Source organism: Cibotium barometz, chromosome 5, assembly GCF_041138505.1.
Source record: "Cibotium barometz isolate CiBa-2024 chromosome 5, ASM4113850v1, whole genome shotgun sequence".
In the NCBI taxonomy this organism is placed as follows: domain Eukaryota; kingdom Viridiplantae; phylum Streptophyta; class Polypodiopsida; order Cyatheales; family Cibotiaceae; genus Cibotium; species Cibotium barometz.
The window spans coordinates 48,150,599-48,160,863 of record NC_141050.1 but is presented as its reverse complement, the minus strand read 5'-3'; the positions used below and the strand labels follow the sequence as shown (position 1 = coordinate 48,160,863).

Genomic DNA, 10,265 nt, shown 5'->3' with positions numbered 1-10,265 from the left:
TGTATATAGCTTTTTGTATATGTTTATTTGTGTATGACAACCCTTCGATTTTAAGGATGAAATCATTGTAGGAGGGGATGCTTTGCCTCCACATCAACACCTAGTTATGGGTGATTTTTGGCTTTTTTATATAGCCTTTTGTATGTGTTTATTTGTGCACGGAAACCTTCAATTTCGAGGATGAAATCATTATAAGAGGGGATGGTTTGTAACAAAGTGATTTTAGGATGCACATCCACATGAATGTGGGATTTGGGCATATGGTGCTTTAGGGACTATAAAAGGCATTAGCCCTAGGACTATTGTACCCTTTTGTTATCTTGGATCATTATACACTTTATCTTCTTGGAGCTTATGGCCCAAGCTTTCATGGTGGCTACTCCCATGAGCAGCACATGTGTGTACTCCATGCTATTGAGTGCAAGGCTATGTCATGATAGGCTTCCCATGTCTAGGTGCTACTCCCTACTATGACAAGCGGATCTATGGTGGTACTCTCTTCATGAGAGCAATCTCCATCTCTATCCCTAGATCCCTTTCTTGCAATAGAGATCCTAGGTACTTCGCTATAACTCACGTGTACAAATACCATCTTAATAATGTAAGATGTACAAACATTTTGTAGGATATCTTGTGTGTGTAGCTAGTGCCTTCCACTCTCTCTCTTGCTCCTTCTCCTCACTCTTACTACACATCTCTTTTAGAATCTTGAGCATAGCCTCATTTCTCCAAACATGGTATCATAATGTTTCTATTTAGAGTTGCTACACAACTTAATTAATTCTAACATTCATACCTTAGTATGAACCTTAGGCGAAATTGATTAGTGATCCCTTCATTGGCCACCCCCTCGCCTTTGTTAGATTAAAGTGTGATGTTTCTGGCTTTTTTACAAATGGTAGCATCAAACAAGTAGGGTAGGCACACGCCTAATGATAGTAGGGGGAGGAGGGGCCGGGGGGTGGGTGTGTGTGTGTGTGCAGAAATTAGATTTAAACAATTGTATACACACAAAATCACCTAACATAAATTTATCCTAATTACATGTGTTAATTATGTGTTATCGATAATTGCTCATCATCACTACACATGTAACACTACCTTCATGAAACATTAAAACTTGAGGATATTTATTCACGAGCACAAAGTGATTTGGCTTAACAGGGTATTCCCACCAGTATTGGGAAAACTTGCAGAGTATTCCCACCACTAGGAAACATACACATTTGCTCTCAATTTTTAATGAAGCTAGAAACTTGAAGAAAATAGCCTTATTGCTCTAAGAAAAATAGATTAACTCAGTATTATTACAAAGGTTTTCAACTTCTCCTCAACTAGTCCTTTGAAATTTTCAATTGTGTAGTTAAACTGTGCCTTGGGAGTCCCCCTGATAGTAGTGTGGCATTCAAGCTTGATTTTCATCTTATTTCTAGCCTACACATCCATTTGGCCACTGCACTTCCTGTATATAGCATTTGAAAACGTCTTCCTACATCTTTAAGAGTTCAAGCTTGCGTTGTAAGGTGAGATAGGCTGTTTCATCCTATCTTTATTGCTCACATAGATGTAGCCATGCACTTACTTTAGCATAATATAGCAATAAATGCAGCCAATGTACACACAAAAACAAACACACACGCAGTTTGCTGTTTACATAGTGCCATAGCCTACTAATAGAGAGTTGTTGAGTATAAAGCATCCAATCAGGCTTGAGTAGCGAGGTCAAAGTAGAGGGAGGCGGTTTCGTCTTCGAGGTTGAATCGATAATCATTGAAAAGATGGTCATCTACTTGGGCCAGTACTGTTGTGGGATGTGCAAGGTACCCTTCATTCTCAAGTTTGTTGACATCACCCACCAACTGGTTAAAGTTGTTAAGGTTGTATTGCTGTTGGAACTGCTGAAGAAGTTGATGTTGTTGTTGTTGTTGATGATGATGATAATGATTATAGTTAAGGACTTGGTAGTCAATACCATAAACCTCCTGTTGTTGTTGCACATAAGGATGCATGGCTTGTGTTTCAGATCCAGGTTTGGTGGTGGTGTTGACTTGGTGGAAGTTGCAATCACTAGCTGGGCTGTTTGCATCAATTGCCAATTCATTTTGGGCAGTTGCACATGAGATCTCCTCTGACTCTGCTTCAGTTTCTCCTAGAGTCTCCTCACCGTCTCCTCCATCCATAACATCATCTTCTTCTTGTTGTCGCCCCATCTGGAATGCGACGACATCTTTATTTGTACTCAATGCTGCACCTTGGCTTGTTGGTTTCTTGCAGTAGTCCTTGTAGTTATTTGTTGATGTTGCTGCTTCTTGCTTCTTCTCCACAAAAGTCTTGACTTCTTTTGCACCGAGCTTTGCCTTCTCCTGCAGCCCCAACTGCTCCCTCAGTTTGATGACCTGCGCTTTGTCACACACAGATTAGAATCATCAAAAGAAATCTCTATCTCATGTTGTGCTCTATGAGTTAGGTGGGGGCCCAAGTGGCTCTATTGCACCACCAAAAGGCCAAAGAACATAATGCATACCCCACAACCAAAAAGACAAAAGAACAATGTGGTCTATGATGTAATGCCAAGAAATAATTTTAATCAATTATCACCTCTGCCTCAAGCTTCCTGTTCTCTTCAAGAACTCCTTGATATTGCATCTGTAGGGCATCATACTTCTCTTCAAGATGTTTTGTCTTGGTTCGAGCACGTCTATTCTGATACCATATGGCGACTTGCCTTGGCTGAAGACCAAGCTCAACTGCCAGCTGGTTCTTTTTCTCTGGCTCCAACTTGCTATCCACAGCAAAGCTACACTCTAAAGATTTTGTCTGGTCCACAGTGAGACGCTTCTTCCTCGCAGGCTCATTTTCTTGGTCCGAACTTTGACTGATATGACTCGCAGGATGTTCAATCAAGGAGGTCTGAATTGGCTGTCTGGAGATGGTGGGCAATCCACAAAATTCATCAAAAGCCGCGAGTAGGTATGGGCCTGATCAAGTCCAGACACAAACACATTGATCCATTAGTGCTTCTTGCATCAGCAGGAACACAACAACAAAACCCATTATTGCAATTGTTCTATAGTTTCTATAAGACATATCTGCACATGTCATGCAGTTGTTAGGAAACCTAGGGGCATCAAGTTTAAAAAAAATGTATGATATCATTCACTGCACAGGAGATGGGTTTTGCTTAATGAGGTCTAGTTATACTCTTAGGTCTGCTTACAGTTAAATCACTCCCCAAAAAAAAAGAGAAAAATCTTGGGCACAAAGTAAGTTAAGAATAACCAGCACAAAAAAAGCAATGTGTTTGGAAAGCACCAAAAGCTATTACAAAGGAAAACCCACAACCACAAGGCAGAGATCAGCTAACTGCAAGGCAGAGATTAGCTAAATACATAATAAAAGAGTAAAAGGAGAGGTAAGTTGTTTATGCACCTTCAAGCAGATGTGATGCTGCTGACGTAAGCATTGGCATCATCATATTCCTGGTGGTGATGTGGCTTCTCTTCAGAAGGTTAGTGGGGGGCTTGTGCATCATTTCCTTAACTTTCACCTTGTTTATGAACAATCACTGTGGTTGATTTCCCTTACAAGCAAATGGCTCAATATAAACCCAAATCTCTACAACTTTGGATCTAAACTATAGTGCACATGTGTTGATGATAGATATAAAATAAGGTATCTTAATGCAACCCACCAGAAAATATATCAACAGTAAGGTTCTTAAAAGCTTATGATCCACAAGCATGCAATGCCTCTATATTGTTAATATAACAAGCTATATAGGCTCAGAATAAATATGCAATGAGATGATATTACCCATACAAAGCTCATCTCAGGATTAGCGATACAACCCAAGATATATATGCCTTCTAGACAGGTTATGAAAATTATCACACATTAATCTTGACATAAAATGGCTTCAATATTGGTTGGCAACTGCAGCAATTTGCTATAACGATGCACCCAGTTTTCTAAGATGATAAGCGTCCAATTAGCTACAGTGATATAGAAACAAGGCCCAATTAGAGACCCAATCAGATATAGTAATCAGGAAATAAAGCCTAACTAGCCCAGCTTCCCCCACAAGCAACGGAATCCTCTCAGAGCTTAGGATCCATAACATAGAAGGCATCCATTGCTATAGCTTGGTGCAGAAGAAAAAGAGAACTTAAAACCCAGTATGTTCCAAGGATTGATGACACCTTATTAGGCTGGAGGAAACAAGCGACGGAGCAGCAGCGCAATATCCACCACCACGAAGCCGTCCAGTGCAACCTTGAAGATGTCTGGGTTGGACCTTTGGATCAGCATAGTCTGTTGACTCTCTGTTTCTGAGTAATGCATGGAAGAAGAAGAAGATTAAATGGGATTACGGAGCTGCTTAAATTAGAGCTGATCTATCTTGGCAAAGATTGTAATGTTGAAGAAGGGGAATTGGCTAAGGGACTCCCATGATTATGTGATGGGCTTCTTTGTTAATCCGCCTAGCTGCCACCTGAATCCAAGGTTTTGTATGAGTCATTCACAACGATGGTGGAGAGGAGCAGAAGAGATGAAAGAACTTGGATTAGAGGTTTTAAGATGAGTGTGAGATGTTTGAGCAAAGGACAAGGAGAGGAGGCAAAAGGGAATGTTGCTTACAAGGGTGGCAAGGCAATTGTCAATATAAATCAGGAAAGGCGGGCTATGGTGGTGATAGGAGAGCGTTCTGCAAGGTGGGTTGTTTTCAAGGGAGGGGGACAAAGTGGGTGTGGGTGTGTGTGTGGGGTGGTGGGGGGGGCGTGCAAAGCGAGGTGGGGTGTGGCGATGGCAGCTAAGGAAGAGAGATGGCAGAAAAAAAACCATAAACAACATGACGCCCATGACAAGACAAAAAGAGAGGGAGAGAGAGAATCTAGCGCTTGCCGGCCTTGGGCTTTCCCTTTTGGCTTCACGACAAACCTTTGCCTTGGTGTGTGCCCACTACTATGAAGCTCCTCCTCCTCCTCCATGCACACTTTCAAGGAGGGTTTCTACTACCCATGCACACTTTCAAGGAGGGTTTCAAGGACGGTTTCATTCTTTCTCTCTACTACCCATCGTGATAATCCTTAAGTGAGTCACGTTCCATGACCCACATGAGGAGAGACAAACTTTTCCTTCTTTATTTTTTTTGGGAAGTAGATATATATAATATTAACACTAAAAGATCATTACAAAACAATTCAAAAAAAGAGGCCATGCGACAAACTTTTCCTAATCTATCTATTCTATGTAGCACATTGAAGCCCTTGGGTTCCTCCCCAAACTTTGTAGCTGTTTTACAAAGTCACGTAAAATTTTGAAATATGTGCGTAACCTACAAGCTCATGAGAACAACTCCATTGATACTAATTTCCCTAATAGGAATTGAAAACCTACAAGCTCATGCGAACAACTCCATTGATACTAATTTCCCTAATAGGAATTGAAAACGTCACTCTCACTTTGGTGAGTCAGTTGGTAAACTAAACTAAAAAGTGGCCTAATGTGGCCACATCATTTCTCAAATACTAAATGGATTCCATTTTGGAGTGGTTTTGTTTGGCAAAATCTAAGATTTGAAAGCTCTAAATGATAAACTAAGGCACCCTTCTTCCAAGCATCTCATTGGTACATACCCAATAAACATACAAATTGGATACTATTAAAACAATAAAGTTTTTTTTGGGGGGCTAGGAGAAGTTAAACTAAAACCATCTCCACACCACCTTAACTTATGTATATAAAGGTGATAAGTAGAATCTTATGATAGTCTAGGACCAAGGGTATATAAGGGGCACAAAGTTTAGTAGTTGCATATTCAAGTCAAAAGATTAAAGTAGTGTCTGTACATTGTATGAAAATAGCTACATTATAACCTATGGAGATAGCTAGTAGCTACATTATTACAATCCATGGAACCATATGAGCGACTCCAAATACCATTCTTCTTAGAATTCACCCTCCTCTACCTCCCTTTTCCCTCTCCATTTTTTGCACTCTACTAAGTAAAAAGTTTAAGGGATTAAACAAGTGGGAGATTCCATCCTCCTTTGGGTTTTTTCAAAAGCAATATTGTCTTTGTTTGTCATTCTTCTATACGTCACTTCAGTAGCACCTGCAAATCAAGGGATATTTTAAGGTATTATTACCCTTGATAAAATTGAGCTTCCATTTTTGGACTAACACTTTATTTTTTCTTTTACTTAAGAATTCTCTCAGGAATAGAAACCTTTTTGGTAATTATGATACACTAATCAACAACCTAGATCGAGTCATCTAGAGAGTTAACTGGTTTTCCAAAGTCAATGATAACTCTAACAAATAAGGACCTCAATTTATATTTTCTTTAAAAATACTTGACATGTCAGTGTGACAGAAGGATAATTGTGATATGTAGAAACCCAAAATTCCAAAAGTATATGCCTACATATGCATCTAGGCCAATGCTATTTAGTAATAGTAGATAAAATAACGAAAAAAATTTAGTCTCATTTTATTGGACCACTATAGATGGAACACTACATGTTTTTTATGTTATGTATGCTTGATTAGTTTAAAGTTGAAGGAGGTAAGTTTGATCATGTTTAAAGTTAAAGGAGGTAAGTTTGATCATGGTTTTTTATAAGGATCAAGGGATCAGTTGTTTGGATGGAGATCATGACATGTGGATCACTAGAAAGTGGACACCTAGTGGTTAAAATGTAAAGAATATAGGTAAGGCTAGAAGCTTATATATTGATGTACATGGGGCTATGTTTTTACAAGATGAATGCAATGAGACTGATCCTTTAAGTCGATAAGTCATTATATCCCATAGAGTGTCCATTGAAAGTATTGCTCCTTTTTATCATGGCTATATTTCCCATTTACTTTTTGCCACATCTACACCCATTATAAATCCCATCCTTTCTTTCTTTAGCTTTTTCTATGTTTTAGCTTGGTATCGAAGCTAGCTTTTTCTATGTAACTTTATCCTTTCACCGAGGAGAGATCTTGTGGATATTAGCTTATTATCAAAGCTAGCTTTTTGCTATTATAGTGAGGGATATTATGGGAATGTGATTTGAGAAAGACTTGCATATGAAATAAATAAATAAATAAATAAATAAATATAAATATAAATATCACACACACACGCACGCACGCACGCATGCACACACGCAAGCACACACACACACACACACACACACACACATGCACACGCTGTCGTGCCATGGCACGTCTATGGTGTGAAACCATGCATATGAGGCCAATAAATGCAAATCCAGATGCATGGGATTAAGTGCCATGACTTGAGTCATTATATGATGCCTAAGTACATATGTTCATATTGTAAATGAGGTTCAATAAGACGAGCTGAGACTGAGCCAGGTCTCAAAGCCTGTGTACATAACGGGTGTAGCAGGTGTTTTAACACTTGGATAGTGTGATGTTTTTAGTGGAGGAAAAGGGCAGTCTTTTGCTGTGCAGATGCATGCTTGAAGGCCAGGCAGACAGTGGAGAAATGTGTGAGTTTTTGTGAAGTGCACAGGCTGATAAGGAGGGCAGATAGCAGGAGCTGGGAGTGCCTGATGGGTATGTGATGAACTGAAGAGTTGTGGTCAGACATGCTATGAACAACTTCCTAGAAGGAAATTTTTGCAGAGGAGCTACAGTTTGAGATCTTTTTAGCACCCAAGGTGGGTACTTTTCATCCGGAATAGCTACAGATGATAGATGGCTAGTTTGAAGCGGCTTTTGTGTGCACATGATGAGCATGCTGTGGTGAGACCCAAGTGTCTGGACATAGGTGGTCATATGGAATTCAAGGCCATGAAGTTGGATTGGTGATCGGCGGGTGCGTGAGCGGTGAGATATGGACACACCAACTGGGTCACCTTTCATGATGTGCAGGGAAGAACTAGATTTTTTGCAAGTGTTGAGTACGGGGATGGCAACTAGAACTTTTGCACGCTTTGGACGGATGGCTTCTTGATGGAGTTTTTGTGCACAGAGGCTATGGAAGGTACCCGGGTATGTGGACAAGAGGGTGATCTAATTAGCTTGGCAACTGGAGCCTTGAGCAGAGGGCAACTGGCAGACGCAAGGTGGTGGCTTGCGTGGCAAAAACACGAAGGATTTTTTTAAAAAAGGGAATATCCGAGTATTAAGCTGGAAAAAAGGAGGCGCAAGCGTATTTTAATTTTGGGAAATCCGTGTTTTTGGCTGCAAAAGAGAATGGGGACTGAATTCCCTGCGGGGAAAAGAAAAGAAAACCAGGCAGACGGCGCATATTGAAGTTGTGCGAAAAAATCAAAACCAGAGCAGAAATCGACCAGTGATTCAAAAATTTTGAGGAAGGCTACTGTTTAGGGCATCCTGGGGTTTGAATTAAAGAGAAAATGAAGCTCTATCCAACGTCATGATCTTCAAAAAAATCTCACAGTATACAAGCAAAATGATATCAAAACCTTTACGAATGCTGAATTTGGCGCATACTGAAGCGAAGCAGAACATGGGGAAAACCGAAATTCATGAATTCGCTTCTTTTTTTTACTCTGAGATAAGTAATTTTTTTTTTGTTTTGTTACTTACGATTTTCAAAAATCGTATAGTCTTGGAATAATAACATTCCCCCTTTAAGGTTTTTGGGGATGAGAAGGCTTTGGAAAAAAAAAGTTTTTATGGTTTTGGAGAGTCTTGGAATAGGAAAGCATCAAAAATACAAAGAGTTTCCTAGATTTGGATTTCATTTTGTAAGAAGCTACTTGGTTGGAATTTGGATTTCTAGACATGGAGTTTTCTAAAATCATATGAATATGTTGTACATATGCCATATGCCATCTTTTGCTTTGTGAGTTGTTGGAATCTGAAAGCAGGTTTTCATGAGATCAAGGGTCATCTTGAAATGGTGGAGTTGGCAATATATGAAATATGTGATGTGAATGGTCACATGTATATGGAAATCTTTTGTAGATTGTGTTATGCCGACATGTGATATGTTTGAGGCATTTGGAAAAAGAGTCGGGAGATCTATGCTTGGAACCGGTCATGCTCTCGACACGTAATTTATGTGCAATCATCAAGTTGAATTTGGGGATGTATTGAAGTGAATTGGCACATGTATATATCAACAAAAATGGAGATGTCTTATGCTCCTTGAAGAGGTATGTGTTTTTGTTTCCTTGCTGGGATTTAAAATGACTCTCTTAGCCAGAAGTCTCGCACTTTCCCAGCAAAACCGCCCACGTCACGACAGCTTTTTTGGTGAACCCGACGTGAAACTGCTGGGGTGAGAGTGTGGTGAAATACACAGGGAAGCTATGGCTGAGAATCCTGAGGGTCAGGGGGTTCATTTTGACCCCGGGGTTATGCAAATGTTTCAGATGTTTACTATGTATATGCAACAGCAACAAGCTGCTGAGAGGGGGCAAATTTCCACGACTAAAGCACTGCAGTCAATTGTGAAAAAGGTGGATCAATTTGATGGTAAGGACATCACAAAGTATCTGCGCAATTACACAAAGGAAATGGAGCTAAACAGGGTGACTGAGGAGGATATGGTTTTGGTAAGGACATCACAAAGTATCTGCGCAATTACACAAAGGAAATGGAGCTAAACAGGGTGACTGAGGAGGATATGGTTCGAAGCTGGTATGTGTTCCTGAAATAAGAGAGCGCATAAGAGGATTACAAGCAGCACATGGTGGCAGAAATTGGGAGGAGTTTAAGCTTGCTTTGAAGGATGATTATTTCATGGAGGATTTTGAGCGGGTGACCAAGCGAACTTTCTTGGAATGGGTCACAAAACCCAAAATGGGAATTTCTGCCACAGAGTTGCTAAGAGAGTTTGAGAAGCGCTATGCCCAGCTGTCAAGGATTGAGCGCACAAGCTTGGGCAGGGAAAAAACAGAGCTCTTCTTACAAGCAGCTGGGAAAGATCTCCGAGAAAAACTGGAAATTCTCCTTGAGGATAAGGATACAGAGCAGGGACTAAAGAATGATTGGAATGATGTCGAGGATGCGGTCACCATGTTAGCAAAGCGGCAGCGAAGAAGGGATAAAATGGTGATGAGCTCGGCAACTCCTATAACTGCTGTTACCCCTGAGAATCTACCAAAACCAGCTGCTGCAATCCCAAAGGTAGAAGGGCCGATGGATGAGCTTATTAAGGGCATGCGAGACCTAAAATTGAAGATGTCCAGGATTGAGGAAAAAGGGCTACCATTAGGGCAGGCTTCTATGCAAAGGCCTCAAAGCAAAGAAGGGTTTACATTCAGATGTAT

At 40.3% G+C, this 10,265-nt stretch overlaps 1 protein-coding gene across 1 annotated transcript; it reads right to left on the bottom strand.

The window, feature by feature from the left end:
- Positions 1-1,167: 1,167 nt before the first annotated feature.
- LOC147638574 (uncharacterized) lies at positions 1,168-4,744 on the bottom strand. The gene is made up of 3 exons (XM_086798489.1): positions 3,430-4,744; positions 2,599-2,978; positions 1,168-2,396 (listed from the first exon to the last, which is right to left on the bottom strand). Exons 1-3 carry the CDS (start codon positions 3,530-3,532, stop codon positions 1,704-1,706), a joined length of 1,176 nt encoding a protein of 391 aa, XP_086654615.1. The 5' UTR covers positions 3,533-4,744; the 3' UTR covers positions 1,168-1,703.
- Between the last annotated feature and the right edge of the window lie 5,521 nt (positions 4,745-10,265).

Excerpts from the sequence above, each read along its gene's own strand:
- LOC147638574 (XM_086798489.1), bottom strand. The coding sequence starts at position 3,532 with ATGATGCACAAGCCCCCCACTAACCTTCTGAAGAGAAGCCACATCACC. Across the intron at positions 2,979-3,429 it reads AGCATCACATCTGCTTGAAG|GCCCATACCTACTCGCGGCT; the intron begins GTGCATAAACAA and ends GGACTTGATCAG. Across the intron at positions 2,397-2,598 it reads ACAGGAAGCTTGAGGCAGAG|GTCATCAAACTGAGGGAGCA; the intron begins GTGATAATTGAT and ends GACAAAGCGCAG.